The sequence below is a fragment of the Symphalangus syndactylus genome, chromosome 14, assembly GCF_028878055.3.
Source record: "Symphalangus syndactylus isolate Jambi chromosome 14, NHGRI_mSymSyn1-v2.1_pri, whole genome shotgun sequence".
Classification (NCBI taxonomy): Eukaryota; Metazoa; Chordata; class Mammalia; order Primates; family Hylobatidae; genus Symphalangus; species Symphalangus syndactylus.
In genome coordinates, this window is record NC_072436.2 from 25,369,061 (window position 1) to 25,388,437 (window position 19,377).

At 44.2% G+C, this 19,377-nt stretch overlaps 1 protein-coding gene across 5 annotated transcripts in view; it reads left to right on the top strand.

Annotated features, from left to right (window-relative positions):
• TET3 (tet methylcytosine dioxygenase 3) overlaps window positions 1-19,377 on the top strand; it is a 125,963-nt gene that overhangs the window by 82,002 nt on the left and 24,584 nt on the right. For all 5 annotated transcript variants that reach the window (XM_055243717.1, XM_063617486.1, XM_055243723.2 and 2 more), the window contains 2 exons: window positions 6,198-6,288; window positions 13,123-13,216. In XM_055243717.1, the coding sequence (XP_055099692.1) occupies window positions 6,198-6,288; window positions 13,123-13,216 (185 nt within the window). The remainder of the gene's footprint in view (window positions 1-6,197; window positions 6,289-13,122; window positions 13,217-19,377) is intronic.

Consider the following 19,377-nt stretch of genomic DNA (forward strand, 5'->3'; position numbering starts at 1 on the left):
GCCTGGACAACAGCTACCTATCGAGCTTATGTTATGTGCCAAATACTGTGCTAAGCCCTTTGTGTATTTTACACATAGAGGCATGAGGATTAGAGAGGTTGGGAAGGTAATTCATTGTAGTTGCCCAGGTTTCCGTCTACAAGATCAGTAGTTGTTATTCTGTGCTACATTAATAATTATGTAACAATTATGTAATATGTATATACATGCCTCGATAATTGACATTGTATACAAGATGCTTTAGAAGTCCAGAGGGAAAACAGCCTGAGAAAGTTCAATAGGGCTTCACAGAAAAAGTGGCATTTAAACTAGGCCCTTTCTTAGAGCTGGAGCTGTGAGGAAAGAAAGGAAAAAAAAATGAGTTTTTCCAAAAAAGATCCAGAAAGGCACTGTTGTCAATGAGAAAACATATTTAGAGAAAACATATTTAAGGACATGGGATACCGAGTGGTTGTGTGGCAGAGCCCTTGGTGGCTGGGACAGGTTGCAAGGCAGGGAGGTGTGTGGAGATGGTGTGGCGGGGACTTTGTGGACCACGTTCTGAAATTTGGATTCTGTCTTCTGTCCAGCGTGGCATCATCAGTGGAAAGTGATGTAAACAGATTTCTGTTTGGGGACTATAACTGGTGGTATTGGGTAGGATGACTTAGGAGGGCTCAGACCAACTGTTAGGAGATCATGGCAATAATTGAGGCAAGAGCCTGACCCAGGACAGTAGGGAGGGGTGAGGAGCCTCCATGAGTAGACGCCGTCAGTGGCAAGCTACTTTGATCAGGTCAGGTCATCTGCTTGGCTGCACACTCCGTGGCTAACCGTTTTTTTGTTTGTTTGTTTTACTGGAACACAACTGAACTCAGTTTAAACTTGCTTTTACTCTGCTATTCTTAAGAGTTCGTAATGACATATGTATATACCTTTATGCTTGTACGTGTGTGTATGTACAGATGTATGTGTGGTTGTGTGTACACGAACTGTAGCATCTTACACATGCTGTACTGAAATTTTTTTTTCTCCCACTTAAAATATCTTGGAGGTCATTTTCTGTCAGTAAATCTGAAGCTGCTTAATTCCTTTTGACAACTGCTCAATATTTCATTATATGGATATGCTGTAATGCATTTAACTAGTCCATAATAATGGACATTTAGGTTATTTCTGATATTTCTCCATTACAAACAATGATATAATGAGTATTCTTGTTACATAGGTCATTTTTTACATGCACAATTATAACCAAATTCCTAGAAATAAATTTTTTGAGGAATTTGAAATTCTTTGAAATTGCTAATTCAAACAGATTATGCATTTGTCATTTTAATGTATTGCTAAATTATTCTTTATACTGCCTGTATCCTCACCAACACAATGACTTATCAGACTTTTTGATAGGGACTCCTCTGAAAGAGGGAAAATGACATCTCATTGTAGCTTTATGTGTGTTTGAGCCATTTGCATTTTTCAAGAACCATTGGTATCTTTTTTTCATTTTTCTCTTGTGTTGTTGACCTTGTTCAGCTATAGTAGCTCTTGATATATTAAGGAAATTAGCCTTTTGACTGATGTGAGTTCCAGATCTCTCTTCCCAGTGTGATGTTTGTCTTTCAGCTTGACTTTCAATAGTTATTACAAAGTTTTTCTTTAGTCGATTTATCAAGGTTTTATTTATTTATTTTTGGGAGTGGCTTTGGAATTTTATGTCATACTTAGAGAAGACCCTTCTTCATGATTATTTTTTAAAACTTCCATTTTTTTCCTTCTAGCACGTGTATAGTTTAATTTTTTTGTATTTTAATCTTTCAGCCATTTGGAATGGATTTGGGGGATAAGGTATTAAGTATGGATCAAACTTTTTTCCCCCAGTTGTCCTAACACTATGCATTGAAAGTTTTATTTTCCCTATTAATAGGACATGCCATTAGGTGTCTTATGTGTAGGTCTTGTCTGCCTGGCTAGATCATACAGTTTTTAAAGGCAACAGTCAGGTATTATTCTATCTTGTATGCCCCATAAAGCTGAGCATAATGATCTGGATAAAATAGGTATTAAATTAATTTTTTACATTAAAAAAATTGTGATTTATATAACATAGGAAAGTACCAGAATCATTCACGTAGAGTTTAATAAAATTTTATAAAATGAACCTGTGTGACCACCACCTGGATCAAAAAATAGACCACTTCTAGCCCCCCCAGGAGTCGCCTCTATGCCCTTTCTTTTTTTTTTTTTTCCCTGATGCAGGGTCTTGCCCTGTCACCCAGGCAGGAGTGCAGTGGTGCAATCATAGCTCACTGAAGCCTTGAACTCCTGGTATCAAGTGATCCTCCTGCCTCACCTTTCCAAGTAGCTGGGACTATAGGCACATACCAACAAGCCTGGCTAGGTTTTTATTGTTGTTATTTGTTTGTTTGTATTGACAGGGTCTCACTATGTTGCCCAGCCTGGTCTCAAACTCCTGGACTCAAGTGATCCTCCCCTCGGTCTCCTAAAGTGCTGGGATTACAGGTGTGAGCCACCGTGCCCAGACCTGTATGCCTTTCTAATCACATTCCTCTTCCATCCCCTAGAAGTAACCATTCTCTTAACTTTTGTGACAATGATTTCCTTGCTTTTCTTTTCATCAAGTTGAACCATATAAAATTATCATTTTTTGATAGGTGAAAAATCATTGACTGCAATTTCATATTTCAGCCTAGTAGTTTTTACTCACTATGGATCTCTAAGCAGTATAGTTTGAGTCTGTTATTGAATATCATTTAAATGGAATCTTAACTGTATTCTGCTGTATTAGTCCATTTTCACGCTGCTGATAAAGACATACCTGAGACTGGGTAATTTATAAAGAAAAAGAGGTTTAATGGACTCACAGTTCCACATGGCTGGGGAGGCCTCACAATCATGGTGAGAGGCACGTTCTTACATGGCAGCAGACGAGAGAATGAGAGCCAAGTGAAAGGGGTTTCCCCTTATCAAACCATCAGATCTCATGAGACTTATTCACTACCATGAGAACAGTATGGGGGAAACTGCCTCCATGATTCATTCAGTTATCTCTCACTGGGTCCCTCCCACAACATGGAATTATGGGAGCTACAATTCAAGATGAGATTTGGGTGGGGACACAGCTAGACAGTATCATCTGCGTTGTGCTGCTTTTACTCACTGCTGTTGTAGTCAACCGTGCTGTTGCAGGTTTCTGATTTTCATTGCTGAATATATTCCATAATATGACTACTGCATTTCAAGAGAAATCCATTCCACTGTTGCTGAATTATGGGTTGTGTCTTTATTTGGACTATTTTAACAAAAATACCAGCCAGTCCCAGTGTCTCAAGCCTGTAATCCTAGCACTTTGGGAGGCCGAGGCAGGCAGATAGCTTGAGCCCGGGAGTTGGAGACTAGCCTGGGCAACATGGCAAAACCCTGCCTCTACAAAAAAAATACAAAAATTTGCCAGGCGTGGTGGTGCACACCTGTAGTCCCAGCTACTCAGGAGGCTGAGGTGGGAGGATCACTTGACCCTAGTAGGTCGAAGCTGCAGTGAGCTGTGATCGTGCCATTGCACTCCAGCCTGGGCACTAGAGTGAGACCCTGTCTCTAGAAAAAAAATCCCATAGTCTAGGTGGTTTAAACAATGAACATTGATTTCTCACAGCTGTAGAGGCTGAGAATTCTGAGATCAAGGCACCAGCAGATCTGGTGTCCATTGAGGGCCCTCTCCTAGCATGTAGACAGCCACCTCCTCGCTATATCCTCACATAGTCAGGAGGGGAGAGGGAAGGGAAGCAAGCTCTCTGGTATCCCTTCCTATAAGGACACTAGTCCCATTCAGGAGGGTGCCACCCTCTTGACCTAATTACCTCCCCAAAGCCCTGCCTCCAAATGCTATCCCATTGGGGATTAGGCTTCAACATACAAATTTGGGAGGGACACAAACAGTCAGTCCACAGCAGGCTGTCTACAGCTTTGACTCTTGCAGACAGTGTTGCTGTGAAAATCTTTGTATGTGGGTTTTAATGTGTGTGACTAAGATTTCTAAGGATCAGGAAATTATGGCTCACTGTCTGTTTTTTTCTTTTACTTTTTTAATACTTTATTTTGAAATAATTTTACATTTATGGGAGAGTTACGAAGTTAGTGTAGAGAGTTCCTGTATACCCTTTATATACCTCCTCTTGCTTGTAAATGTCTTACGTAATTATGGTATATTTAAAACGAAGAAATTAATGTTGATACAATACTGTTAACTACAGACTTTTTGGATTTCATCAGTTTTTCCACCAATGGTCCTTTTTCTGTCATAGGACTCAATGTAGGATACTCTATTACATTTAATTGTCATGTCTTCTTAGATATGAAGCAAACTTACCAACTGTAGTACAGTAGATGCACACTGTGTGTATAGTTTTTTTGTTTTTAGCCTCCTAATATCCAGCCAAATCACTGTTTTCCAAAGCTGCTACTATGTAGCCTTTTGGGTCTGTTTTCTTTCACTTAGAAAAACTCATTTAAAATTCATCCATGTTGTTACATGAATGGTTTGTTCCTTTTTACAGATTGAGTTGAGCTTCACGTAAAATTAACCATCTTAAAGTGAACAATTCAGTGGCATTTAGTACATTCACAATGTTGTACAACCACATCTCCCTCCAGTTTTAAAACATTTTCATGACTCCAAAAAAACACCCTGTTACCCATTAAGCAGTTACTCCTCATTCCTACCCACCCCCACTCCCCCAGCCCCCAGCCTCTGGCAACAACCACCAGTTTGCTTTTTTGTTTCTATAGATTTACCTATTCTGAGTATTTCATATAAACGGAATCATACAATGTGTGACCTGTTTTGTATCTGGCTTCTTTCACTTAACAAAATGTTTTTGGCGGGGCACAGCCGCTTATGCCTGTAATCCCAGGACTTTGGGAGGCCGAGGTGAGTGGATCACCTGAGGTCAGGAGTTCGAGACCAGCCTGGCCAACATGGTGAAACTCTGTCTCTACTAAAAATACAAAATTAGCTGGGTGTGGTGGCGCATGCCTATAATCCCAGCTACTTGGGAGGCTGAGGCATGAGAATCACTTGAACCTGGGAGGCGGAGGTTGCAGTGAGCCAAGATCACCCCATTGCACTCCAGCCTAGGCAACAAGAGCAAAACTCCATCTCAAAAAAAAAAAAAAAATATATATTTTCAAGGTTCATCCATATTGTAGCATGTATCAGAACTTCTTTTATTTAAATTGTGGTAAAGTATGTATAACTTAAATTTGCCATTTTAATCATGTTTATGTGTACAGTTTAGTGGCGTTAATTACATTCACAATATTGTGCAACTGACACCACTATCTGTTTCCAAAACTTCATCAGCCTAAACAGAAACTCTGTCCCATTAAGCAATAACCCCTCATTTCCTGCTCCTCCCAGCCCCTGCAAACCTCTCATCTACTTCCTGTCTCTAGGAATCTGCCTCTTCTGGATAATTCATATCAGGGAAATCCTACAGTATTTATCCTTTGTGTCTGGTTCATTTTACTTGGCATAATGTTCTCAAGGTTCATCCTTGTAATAGCATGTATCAAAACTTCATTCCTTTTTTGGCTGAGTAATATTCTGTCATGGGGACATACACATTTTATGTATCCATCCACCTGCTGATGGATGATTATGTTGTTTTCACCTTTTAGTTGTGGTGAATAAATGCTGCTCTGAACATTGGCATACAAGTATCTGTTTGAGTCTCTGTCTTCAGTCTGATTGGGTATTTACCCAGGAGGGCTTCTTTCACTTAACAAAATGTTTTTGGCTGGGTGTGTTGGCTCACTGGAGGGAAGTAGCTTGCTGACCCCTGGTCTTGAGTGTGTATCTAGAAATGGAATTACTGGGTCAGGCAGGATGCAAGTGTTTAGCTTTATTGGATAATGGTAGGCGGAATCCCAAAGTGCTAGATCACAGCTTTGACAACACTTGGTTTTATCAGATTTTTTAATTTTTGCCAATTTGGTCCATATGTGATGGTGTTTTATTGTGATTTTAATTTGTGTTTCCTGATTTCTAATGGAGTTGAACACCTTTTCACATGTTCATAAGCCATGTGGGTTTCCTGTTTTCTAGCATGCCTATTAACTTTCCTGTTGGTGGTTTACCTTTCTAAATTAATATTGACTAATTGATATTCTAAAAATGTTTACTCTCTGTGTTTCTGCAGAACAAATAGTGGAGAAAGATGAAGGTCCATATTATACTCACCTGGGATCTGGCCCCACGGTCGCCTCTATCCGGGAACTCATGGAGGAGCGGTGAGTGATACACAGATGTCCAAGGAGAAATGGGTGTGCTGTTAATGAAATATGGATATTAAGCACCTCTCATTTTTCATTGCCTTGTAATAGACAATATACAGAAAGGAAACTCTGATAACGGGGTTAGGGAAGGCTGACTGTGGGATCCTCACTTCCATTGTTTCTGGGTTTCCTTCATTCTGTAGGTCTGCCCAATTCATGTCCCCCTGCTTCTCTCTGTCTTGAAATGTTTTTATGGTTATATGGCTCTATGTCCTGTAGAGTTAGTTTCCTGCATCTGAATTTTGCTGATAGCTTTCCCGTGGTATTGTGGTATCATTGAAAGTGTTTAACATGCCTCTGTGTCCTATAAATTGGTAGTTAGACCGAAAGCCCTGATTGAGATCAGGTTATTTTTCCTTTTTTTCCAAAACTACCTCATAGTTGGAATTTTTTACCTCCCCGAAGAGGAATGTAATGTCTCACTCCTGGCCAGTGGAAACCTACTCAGGTTGTCCCCTAAATCCTTTGGACAGGATCGTAGGAGTCTTTCACAGCTTTCTTGATTTCTCATATGACAAGATATCCTGGGTTCACAAAGTACGTTTATCCAAGAAGTCCTGGTTCCTTTTATTGGAGGAAAAAGTATTTAGAAAACAGACTCTGTCTACTAGGGGCACTTATGACTACACGGGGTTGTTCATTGTTTTTAGGCTGCTTAAGTAGAAAGAGCTATGTTGAATCTGGATTTTTCATTTTTGTTACTGCATAGTGATTACATACATCATGAGTTTATATTGACACTCCCAATTCAAATTCAGGACTCTAGGGTTTCTGTTTACTAGTTGTGGTTTTTGAGCAGTTCATACAGATACAGACTTGGAAACCCATGTGCGTGTCCACGGCAGGTAGTAAACACTCTAAGTTCGAGTCTGTGGCTCAGGGGCTGAGTGCAGGGACTTGAGCCAGACTGAGGCCCAGTCCTGGCCCTGCCACTCACTGCTGAGTCCCTAGCAAGTTGTTCTGCTCTTCTGTGACTCAGTTTTCTTATCTGCAAAATAGAGATGATGATAAAAACACACTGTAGGAGTGTCGTGAGGATAAACTGAATTGATGTATGGAAACACTTAGTGCTTGTCATGAGTACTACGGAAAAGGTAGATAGTCGTTAACTACCTGACAGACAAATGCACTGATTGCATTTTTTAGAACAAGCATTAGTTTTGTTTTTTTTTTTTTTTGGTTTTTTTTTTTTTTTGAGATGGAGTCGTGCTGTCACCCAGGCTGTATGTAGTACAGTGGCACAATCTCGGCTCACTGCAAGCTCCGCCTCCGGGTTCACGCCATTCTCCTGCCTCAGACTCCCAAGTAGCTGGGACTATAGGCGCCTGCCACCATGCCTGGCTAATTTTTTGTATTTTTAGTAGAGATGGGGTTTTACTGTGTTAGCCAGGATGGTGTTGATCTCCTGACCTTGTGATCCGCCTGCCTCGGCTTCCCAAAGTGTTGGGATTACAGGCGTGAGCCACCGCGCCCAGCCGCATTAGTATTTTTATAATGAAAGCTAAGATGATGTAGACGTAAGCATATGCTTGCCCATACATATACATACAGATAAGTGGAAAGCTGCGTGGCTTAGAGTTGTCGCAAATTTGGGAACCAGATTTTGTCTGACCATGGGAGCCAAATACTTTTTTTTTTTTTTTTTTTTTGAGACTGAATCTGCTCTGTCCTCCAGTCTGGAGTGCAGTGGTGTGGTCTCGGCTCGCTGCAATCTCTGCCTCCCAGGTTCAAGCAATTTTCCTGTCTCAGCCTCCCAAGTAGCTGCTGAGACTACAGGTACGTGCCACCACTCCCGGCTGATTTTTGTATTTTTAGTAGAGACGGGGTTTCACCATGTTGGCCAGGCTGGTCTCGAACTCCTGACCACAGGTAATCTGCCTGCCTTGGCCCCCCAAAGTGCTGGGATTACAGGTGTGAGCCACCGTGCCTGGCAAGGAGCCAGATACTCTTGTCTGTGTAGCAGGGAACATGATTTTGAGCTGAATAACAGCTTCTCTGAATAAATAAAAGGTAAGATACATGGAGGACAGTGATCTGCAGTCATCACTCTTAATTTCCTAGACCATCTGGGAACATTTATATTCACCAATTTGTAAATTCCAGCCTGGTAAGAGGGCACTTCTGAGTCCATGAGCATGAGACAGATTTGAAGCTGTGTATAGTGTTGTCGTGCTTGCCTGCATGTGCTCACATGCCTGTGTGTTGTAGTTTGCAGATTAGACCAGGCAGCTTCTGGGCCGGTGATTTTTGTAAGGAATCCTGACACTATCATTTGCTGCAGGGGAGTCAAATGTACAAGTTTGATCTGGGGCAGGTTTTTTGTTCTGGGGTATTTTGGAGTAACAATTTTATAAGATTTCCAGACAGCTCTCTTAAACAACTTTTCATTATAGAAAAGTATTTTGAAACAAGGATCAAGAGATCTTTGAAATTTGGTAAGATAAGGTTGAAATATGTCTTTTTTTTCCCCCTGATTGCTTTAAAAATAACAGCCAGCTGTAGATTCTTCAGAAACTGATCCAAGGGAGGAATTCCTCTCAAGACCAGGAATACTTGTGTTTTTCCTTAGCAACTGGTTTATTTTTATCTTAAGGACCTTGCACATCATGTAACAGATTGCAGTTCCATCTTTACGTTGCCTGCTAGTAAACTTGGAGCCAGATTTGTGTACGCCATCAGGAGGAAGATAATTTCTCATCTTTGGCCCGTAGAACCTATTCAGGTTCATTCCTCTGGGGTTTTTTTGTTTGTTTGTTTTATTTTGTTTTGTTTTTGACATGATCCTAACAAGCCTTTTTTGAATTTCTCATATAACAAGATATTCCAGGCTTATCTCTCAAAAATACACACAAAACCCCACTGATTGTATTTTGTGTACCAGCATACCTTTTTTTTTTGCCCTTTACTCTGATTTCATCACCTGTTAGTTTTATCTTATAGACATCTTCATAAGATCCTTTCTGGAACAAGGAGAGTAATGAGTGGTTGATGCAGATCCCCTGGGTAGGGGTCTAGTTTGTGAATGGTAGGTCTAGGCTGTCTCTTTCCCTAGACTCTTCCTCAACCCTTTCTCTTCAGGACTGCTCTGCTGTCAGGAGTTGGCTGAAGGCAGGGAGGGGAAATAAACTGAAATCAGGGAAACCTGGTTCTCTTAGCTTTTCCAGTAAAGATTTGGAGAAAGGAGGGGAAGGTTGAAAGCAAATCCTAAAATGTCCCAACTTATTTATGAGCGTCATACTTTGTGGGTACCGAGGTCCTTATCTTCATAGATAAGTGGAGTCAGTTGTCAAACCCATATCTGAGACGTGTACAGCACAGATCCTTGGGTGTTCTGTCTGGGAAGGAGATTCTCTGCAGCCTAGGAGTTCATTAAATGCTTGTTCTAGAAACAAAGAACCAATACTGCGCTAGCAGGTTCTCTGAGATTTGGGGGAACTGGTTTCGTTACTGTGTGATAGAGACAATCCTGAAAAGGCAAAGCCTCAGAGCAGTGGTTGTCAGACTTCAGTGGGCCTCAGAGTCTCCAGAGGGTTTGTTAAAGCACAGATGACTGGGCCCCACCTGAGTTTCAGACCCATCAGGTCTGGGATGGGACCTGAGAATCTATGTTCCATTCCTGCCAAATTTCTAGGGGATGCTGATGCTGCTGGCCCTGGGACCACCCTTGGAGAGCCAGTTATCCTTTAGAATAAGATGATTGGCTTGGATGATTAGTTATCCTTTAGAATAAGATTTCAGGCTATCTATGCAGACTTAGTCGAGGGTCTAATAGTTAATCTGAATACTAGAAGGGCCTCTTCATGATAGGCCAAAAAGTAAGGCACTTAAGAAGAAAGAGCTAAAGTGAGAGTTGATTGGCTGTCTTTAAACACAAAGAGACAGTCAGTTCTGTTTTTGTTTGTGTGTGTGTGTGTGTTTTGTTTTTTTTTTTAAGTCTAGCTGATCAGACAGTGCTTGCCCCTTTTATTTGTCTAATGCGAGGTTCACTGCAGGACATGTTTCTCACAGGGGCGGGATGGTGGGGAAGGACCTGGTTGGAAAGTGGTGGCAGTGTCCTCAGCTCACCCTCCTGCGAGGAATGCGATAGTGCTTCCGTCTCAGCGAGAGGAGTGTGGTCACCTCAGGCTGTTCTCCCAACAGGGATCTCCAGGACACACCAGGGGCCCAGGCCCTGCCCTTATAGGTGGCTTCCTGATCAATGCTTGTTGAAATGAAAGTTGTCCAGGAACCAGACAAAAGCAGCATTATGTGATCTTTTCCTCTTCATCCAGACCACGCTATATAAACCCCTGAGTCCTGTCTCCAAACGCTTTCTATAAGAGATGAACAGAGCCTTAGAATTTTAATGTTGTAATTATCAGAAACACTTTTCATCCTTTTGCTAAGATCTTGAGTGAAATAGAGAACATGGAACTCAGAGGAACCTTAGATCAGCATTTAAAAAAAATCTTCATGGCCTGACAAGAGCTTGTTTTAAAAAATTAATTCATTAATTAAAAAAAATTTATAAACTCTGTTCTCTTTTTCAATTATAAAAATGAAACAAAGGCTTTAAAAGTCTAAAGAATGAATAAAGCTCTAAAGTTCGATGCTTATTTTTCAATATTTTCTAAGCATTTACAAAGATATTTGTATATATATACAGAGATAAATGTATTAATATGTATATAGAGAAGTTTTAAACCAAATGTGGTCCATTATACCCACTGTCTATAGCTTGCTTTTTCCCCCCACTTAATTTCTTTCCATGTCAGTACATACAATTCTACCTAATCATTTTTGATGGAACATGGTTTTTCATCGCATGAAAATTGATATTTTTTTGTGAAATTTATTATAATGTATTTAACCAGTCTCATGTTAGACATATAAGTTGTTTCATTTTTCTATTGTTGATGAGACAGTGAATTATCTTGTTCCTAAAGCTTGGTGCATTTGTACAGTTATTTCTGGGGTGGAGATTCCTAGAAGTGGAGTGGATAAGATAAAGAATATGTGTATTCTGAACTGTAGAAGCTATGATAACATTCGTGCTCTATGAAACAGTATATTAAAATAACATGCCATGATCAAATTGAATTTATTACAGAAATACAAGGATAGTTATAGTATGCTGTGTTAATTGCTCGAATAAAAAACATTCAATCATCTGTCTCCTTATGTGTTAAAAATATATTTTATAAAAATAATTCTTGATTAAAAATCCTTAGGACAGGAGACTCTTAGTAGCACCCTTCAAAGTAAGGACATCTGTCTCTTTCCCGAAGTTAGCCAGTTTCATGCTCAGTGATGAATTGTTGGAAACATTTTCAGTAAAGTCGGGAAGTAAGCAGAGATGCCCACAAGCCCTTCAGAAACTTGGCCAGGCCTGGCATGCGTGGCTCACACCTGTAATCCCAGCACTTCGGGAGGCTGAGGCAGGTGGATCATGAGGTCAGGAGTTCAAGAACAGCCTGGCCAACATGATGAAACCCCGTCTCTACTAAAAATACAAAAATTAGCTGGGCATGGTGGCGGGCACCTGTAATCCCAGCTACTCGGGAGGCTGAGGCAGAGAATTGCATGAACCCGGGAGGCGGAGGTTGCAATGAGCCGAGATTGCACCACTGCATTCCAGCCTGGGCGACAGTGAGATTCCATCTCAAAAAGAAAAAAAGAAAGCACCTGGCCATCTCAGAGAGACAAGAGTCAGGCTAGAGCTATAAAGAATAGAAAGGAATAGGTGGCAAATGACCATTATCTGCAGGTGATATGGCATTGCACTTGAAACTAAAAAACTGTTAAAAATAAGAAGATTCTGTAAGATGCCTTTTACATTATTAAAAATAATTACAGTTTACTGGACTGTTCCCTCATGCCAGGAACTTCAAAGCACTTTAAATAATATACTCCCTGTGGACTATTGTTTGATCTTTACCAAGCCCAGGAGGTGGGGACCATTTTAATCTCCATTTTACAGATGAGAAAACTGAGGCTTAGAGAAGTTTAGTAATTTGGCCACAGTTATATAGCAAGACAGTGGCAGGCCTGGCACTCACACCCAAGTCTGTCTGATGTCCAGGGCTGTGCTTAGACCACTGCTGCCTCTTTGTAGTTGTGCGGCCTTGGATAAGTCAATTCAACTCCAGGGGCCATAGTTGCACCATCTCTGAATATAGTGTGGTTGATTAGACAGTCCTAGAGAGCTGGGGTTCTGAAGACCTGAGTGTGTGGGGGAGCCAGGGCAGGTGACGTGTGCAGGAACCAGATGTGTTTACTGTCAGGGGAACCTCAGAGCTGGCGTTTGTGCTTAGTAGAGCCGCTTCTCCCCAACCTCAGCTGTTTGTCATCATCATGGTCAAATGTCAGCTGGGGATTATTCAGAGAGAATAAGAAGGGTTCCGCCATTTATTTTATTTATTATATTTATAAATAGTTAACTCTCAGGGTGACTCAGCTAACAGGGCTGGATACAAATGCCCGTGTTTAGCCTTTGGTTTCAGTTCCCTTCTGGAGTTCGGAGGTAATGATCAGGGACATTCTGCTCAGCTGTCCTTCTGCCCTGGATCAGAGGGGGCCCAATGGGCAGGAGCAGAGAAGGGGCGGGTGAACCTGGAAGCGTGGAAGTGGCTGCTGTGTCTTCAGAGCCTTTAGGTACCAAATAACATTTAAACCTTTCTCTTTCTTCTCTGTTGCCCCCGACAGTAACCAGAAACTCAAACAAAAGCACACTGAGGCTGCCTTCTAACCAAAAGTTGTTCTCCTTTGGGGTTCTGCTGTGCTAATGGTGGCTTCTGTCTCCCTCTTCAGGTATGGAGAGAAGGGGAAAGCCATCCGGATTGAGAAGGTCATCTACACGGGGAAGGAGGGAAAGAGCTCCCGCGGCTGTCCCATTGCAAAGTGGGTGAGTGTTGAGCCCACTCAAGAGCCACGGCTGTGCCTGGTTCCCCTTGCTGCATGGCCACGGCTGTGCCTGGTTCCCCTTGCTGCATGTAGCTGAGCAGGTGGGGGCAGGGGCCAGGTGGGTGTGTAGGAGACAACATGTTGACTGTCCAGGGGAGCCTTAGAGCTGGAATCTGGCTCAGGGTTAGGGTCATTTCCCCCAGCCTCAGCTGTTTGTCCTCATCTTGTTTAAATGCCAGTCCCCGAGTCTTGGGTTAGGCTTGGAACTGTGTTAGTCTTCACACTCGGCTCATCCTGTCCCTGTGGCTCAGGGCCGGAGGAGTAGGAAAGGGGAAGCTGGGGATGCTGTCATGACCCGATGCTGGGCTCCACTGTGGACTGTCAGACTCCTTGTCCCCTTCCATGTGCCCTGGAGCTGCCAGTGCTTTTGTCTGCTGCCTGGAAGCCAGAGACAAACCTGAAGGCTGGCATGCTGAGATCCAACCTGAGGGAAGAAGCCAGGGCTCCGGGCAGCGCTGTGGGCCAGTCTTGCCTCTGCCTTGCTTCTAAGCAATTTCCTACCAGGCAGCCTAGACATCTCCGCAGGGAGAACATCAGTGACTCAGACCCCAAGTCACCAGAGTCCTTCTCACCTTGCCCTCCCAGTCCACAGGGAGATCTTTAAATAGCAGAGCATCTGCCTCTGCAGAACAAGTGCTGAGGAGGAGCAGCCAAGTTCCTCGGGTGCCTGCAAGCTCAGCCTTACGCTGTGCTGGGCAGTGGGTATGGGTGGAAGACGAGGGCTCGGTCCCTGTGTTCAAGTTGTTTGTGCTCTAGAGACATATGAAAAAAAGTCGTGGAGACTGGGGTCATTGAGAGGCAGACTTGATGCTGTGGTTCAGAGGAGGAGGAATGCTCAGGCTAGGTTTCCCGAGATGAGCGTGCCAGGGGCCATGAATACTGGCCCGTTACTAGTCAGGCTGAGGAGAGGGAGGAAGCATTCCCAGTGAGGAGAATCATGTGGGCAAAGGCAGAGAGGCTGGGTGGACAGACCCGTGGCTGACTGTGAGGGAGGCGGGTAAGATAACCCCTGTCAGCATATGTCCATCTGTGCGTGTTGTAGGAAATTCTGACATATGCCACAACATGCATAGGATATATGTGCCTGTTTTTACCTGGTATACACCCTGTGCCTTTGTGTCTTTGTGTTTGGTGAAAATAAAAGGTGTCTGAACTTGAACTACCAAGTTTACTATTTTTAGCAATTTTTAGTCAGCATTGCAGAATTATATACAACCAAAGAATCTGGAATCACTTAGTGTATTCATAAGTATGAAGAAGCAGGCTGCCCCCACCCTCGTGAGAGGTGGTCATTGCAGTGAGAAGTCTGATGTGGCTTATCATGGTGGGGTGTTACCTCCCCAGAGAACCCATCAGAGAAAGCTGACAGACGTCGGCTATAGAGTGACAGCTGCCCCTTTCTCCTGCTAATTCATGCAGTCATTGAGGAATTCCAAAGTCTTGGACATAAAAATGAAGATCTTGGAGCATAGGTAGAGTTAGAGACTTTTCCCGCTTCAAGAAAGTTGGCCCCTTAAAGAATAGCTGGTCCTGTGGGTGGCTTAAAGAAGATGCATTTCTAGACCCCGGATACAGTGGTAAAGCGATAAGCCCTGGCCAGGGCTCGTGTGGCCCTGCTGAGGGCTGGGAAGAGCACGTTTGCCTGCAGACTGGGGCCAGTTCCTGGGGCTGGGGAGGAAGGCAGGAGGATGGAGGGGCAGGAACTTTGTCCTCAGTATGCCATTGCTCTGGGGTCTGTGGACGGATGCCCAGAGCAGGGCACATGGGCGCAGTGAACTGGAGGTTACATTCAAGGAGGGAACAACTCGTGGGTGTCACTGAGCCCTGGTGGGTGAGCATAGAAGGTGCTGATAGTGTTTGCAGAGGGTGGGACTTCCCATGTCTGATGAGTGAAGAGAAAAGGAGAGGAAATACATTTTTTTATGGGAGGAGCAAATGGGTGGTCAGTCACAGAACTATTGTAGTGGCAAGAAAACAGCAGTGCTGAGGGCTTTTTGTTTTCTGGCCATCTCCTTTAGTGTGGTGGATTTCTGGGGTTTTCTTTTTGCTACACAACTGTCAAATACCCTATGTTTTGGTAAGAGGGCTTGGTTTAAAAAGTTCCACCTTCTTTGGAAGTTGAAGAGGGGTTGAGTGCTCCTTCTCCCTGCCCTGCGGGGAAAGTGACCCACGGATGCTTAGAAGGACGTTTTATTCTTGGTGGCAGTGTAGTGTCAGGAGCCCAGAGCCGGTTCTGTGGCCACAGGTGAGTGTAGGCATCCAGTGCCTCCTGTGCATGTCCCCACCCTGCCTGGTCTGATGTCCAGAGCCTGGCTTTTGTTTTCCAACCAAGATTCATGCCTGTGTTTCAGCCGCTCCCTAGCCCCCAGCCATACCTTCAGCTTAAAGCAGTGTGCCTCACATGTTCTGCACTTGACTGGCCAGGATGCGGGGACACAGTCAAGGTACATCATGGGTTCCCAGCAAATGTGTGTTGAGAGGATGACCTAGGAAGCAGTGGTTCAGCCCAGAGAGCCCTCTGGTCATCTGTGATTTTAAGGTGGCCTGTACAAAATATGGAAGATTCCAGGCATGCCCTGGTTGCACTCTGAAGGCCCAAAACAACAGAGGCATGCCAAAGGCAACGCCTGGCAGCAAGATGGGCTCTGGGAAAGAACTCCAGAGATGCTGCCCGTACCGGTGTGTAAAGGTCACAGAGGTCGGAAGGCAGGTACTTGTAGGCTTATTAGGGACACAGTGAAACAGACTTAGGAAGCCGCAGGTGTTAGAACCAAGCACTGTGGGAAGACAGGGCTGGGGTTCTGCTGGGGGTTGTATTACTCTTGGTCTGGTGCTCAGGGAATTCTGCCTAGAAGCTGGATGAGCTGTTGAGGATCCTGTGGCTGAGTTGGAGCCGTCTCTCTTGCTCTGCTCAGGTATGGATGTGTTTGTGCCTCTGTCAGCCTTTGACTTTGACATGTTTGTGTGTTTCACCCTGCCAGGCTCCTTCATAGGAGTGTGGGTAGGGAACTCCTCTGTGCTGTTTTTCTTAGTTTTTTTAGTGCACCCACGGGCCTGTGAGGATGGGCCACAGATAGCTGTCTGCTTGTGTCTAATGATATTGCGTGTTTGCCATTTGGGAAACCAGAATGGCATGGCCTCAGTCACAGCCATGACTGGTTGGGTGACTTGAGTGCTCCGAATGTCTCTTCCATGAGTGTGATTGGCTGCGTTTCCCCGGCCAGGAGCAGAAGTTGACCATAGTGCGTCACAAACCCTAGTCACAGAGACCATGGCCTTATCAGTGTCCACAGATGTGCGTCGATGCCCATGATGCACTCAGCCTAATCTGCAAGAAGCCAGGCAATCACACAGAGAGTTCTAACTCAGTATCTGATTTAATACCGTGTTCAGGTATTACTGATACCCAAAATACACATTTCAAAAGAATAATACAATTGATGCTTTAGTGGGGAAGCAACCTTCTTGCTGTGCCTCAGAGCAGGAATTCCTGGCCAGAGATGTGTTTTGTTCAGCATGCAAAGTATCCTTTCAAAGTCTGAAGGAAATTCCAGCACATGCTACAACATGGTTACGACATTACATTAAGTGAAATAAGCAAGTCATAAAAGGATAAATAATGTATGATTCCACTTACATGAGGTACCTAGAACAGTTAAATTCACATGCAGAAAGTAGGCTGGGCATGGTGGCTCACGCGTAATCCCAGCACTTAGGGAGACCAAGTGGGCAGATCACCTGAGGTCAGGAGTTCAAGACGAGCCTGGTAAGACCCTGTTTCTTTTTTTTTTTTCTTTTTTTTTTTTGAGATGGAGTCTCACCCCGTTGCCCAGGCTAGAGTGCAGTGGTGCGATCTCAGCTCACTGCAAGCTCCGCCTCCTGGGTTCACACCATTCTCCTGCCTCAGCCTCCCAAGTAGCTGAGACTACAGGTGCCCATTACCATGCCCGGCTAATTTTTTGTATTTTTTAGTAGAGACGGGGTTTCAGTGTGTTAGCCAGGATGGTCTCGATCTCCTAACCTCGTGATCCGCCTGCCTCGACCTCCCGAAGTGCTGGGATTACAGGCGTGAGCCACCACACCCGGCCTGGTGAGACCCTGTCTCTACTAAAAATACAAAAAATTAGCCAGGCATGGTAGCACGCGCCTGTAGTCCCAGCTACTCTGGAGACAGTGGGGAGAATCGCTTGAGCCCAGGAGGCAGAGGTTTTAGTGAGCTGAGATCACGCCACTGCACTCCAGCCTGGGCAACAGAGCAAGACTCGGTCTCAAAAAAAAAGAGAAACAGAGGCAGAAAGTAGAACAGTGGTTTCGGGAGGGGAGAATGGAGAGTTCCTTAATGAACAGAGTTTGTTGTGCAAGATGAAAAAATTTTAGAGATGGGTGGTTGTAATGGTTGCACAGCAATATGAATATACCTAATGTCACAAAACTGTGTACTTTGAAGTGATTAAAATGGTAAATTGTTTGTATATTTTTCCACAGTAAAAAAAAAAAAGAAAAGAAAATTGGAGCATTCATGTTTTTGAAGAGGGATTTTATGTAAAACTGGATTTCCATTTTTTTCTTGCAAAATTGGAAGAATTAGCCTCACTGGGCTGGAATTTGCCCCAGGCGGTAGTTGATGGCAATAAGGCCTGGCTTCCCGCTGTTGATGGGGCAGATGCTTTTCACTTTGCCTCGGTCCACACCACCCACTAGTCTTGGATCCGGCCCACCTTCTTCATCCGGCCCACTTTCCTCATTTGTATTGCCTGCCTGGCTACCCCTTTCAGGGTCTCCCAGCACGACCCTCTCGTGACCAGGTCTGTCTGCAACCCAGCATCTCCTGACCTCCAGACCCACTCTGGGGGGTATCCTTAGAGACCACTCAGGTGCTCTAAGGCAGTGGTCCCCAACCTTTTTGGCACCAGGGACTGGTTTCCTGGAAGACCATTCAGGCATTAGATTCTCAAAAGGAGTGCACTACCTAGGTCTCTCACATGCGCAGTTCACAATAGGGTTTGTGCTCCTATGATAATCTAATGCCGCTGCCGATCTGACAGGAGGTGGAGCTCAGGCGGTAACGCCCGCTCACCTGCTGCTCACCTCCTGCTGTGCAGCCCAGTTCATAACCGGCCACAGACCCAGTACAGGTCCACACCCTGGGGGTCAGAGACCCCTGCTCTAAGGTACCTCAGCCTCAGGATGCTCCCAGTTAACTCGCCAGTAAACCACACCCATGCCCACTCAGTCTCCTGAGCTACAAAGTGTGGAAGTCACTCAGGGTTCTTCCTTGTCCCTCAGCCTCAGGAATCCATTCTTCTCCTGTTTCCTTACCCCCTGCCGTAGTTAGGACTTTATTCATTTTGCTTGCATTATGTCAATGGTGTTCCAGCTGGTCTCCCCGTCTTGCCCTTCTCCCGATTTTCTGCCCCCGCCTTTCTAAAGCATGAAACTCTTTATGTAAGCTCCCTGCTCACCATCCTGCATGGAGTCCCCACCTCAAGGCCCTGCCCCTGGGCCTGACACTCAGAGCCCTTTCCAGTCTACCCTCATCCTTCCCCTGCCCACAGGCCCTCACATCTTATCTGGTCATGGAATTATCTGGCATTCTCTGGCAATTTTCAGCCACCTCCTTCCCCAGCTCCCAAGCCTCTTGGCCCTGACATCTTTTTATAAACCAGGACAGTGTTTGGGAGTGAATGAGAACCCAGACCTCAGACCTGGATCCTGAGCAGCAGAGCAATTGATGCCCAGGGTTCTTGCTTAAAAAAAAAAAAAAAAAAAAAGTAGCTTTATTGAAATATAATTCTCATACCATACAGTTCACACACTTGAAGCATATAATTCAATGGTTTTTGGTGTAGTACATTTTTAAAATTGTGGTAATGCAGTGGCTCATGTCTGTAATCCCAGCACTTTGGAAGGCTGAGGCAGGAGGATCACGTGAGCCCCAGCAGTTCAAGACCAGCCTGGGCAACATAGTGAGACCCTGTCTCTTAAAAAATTTTAAAAAATTAGCTGGGCATGGTGGCGTGTGTCTGTAGTCCTAGGTACTCAAGAAGGCTGAAGTGGGAGGATCGCTTAAGCCCAGGAGTTCGAAGCTGCAGTGAGCTATGA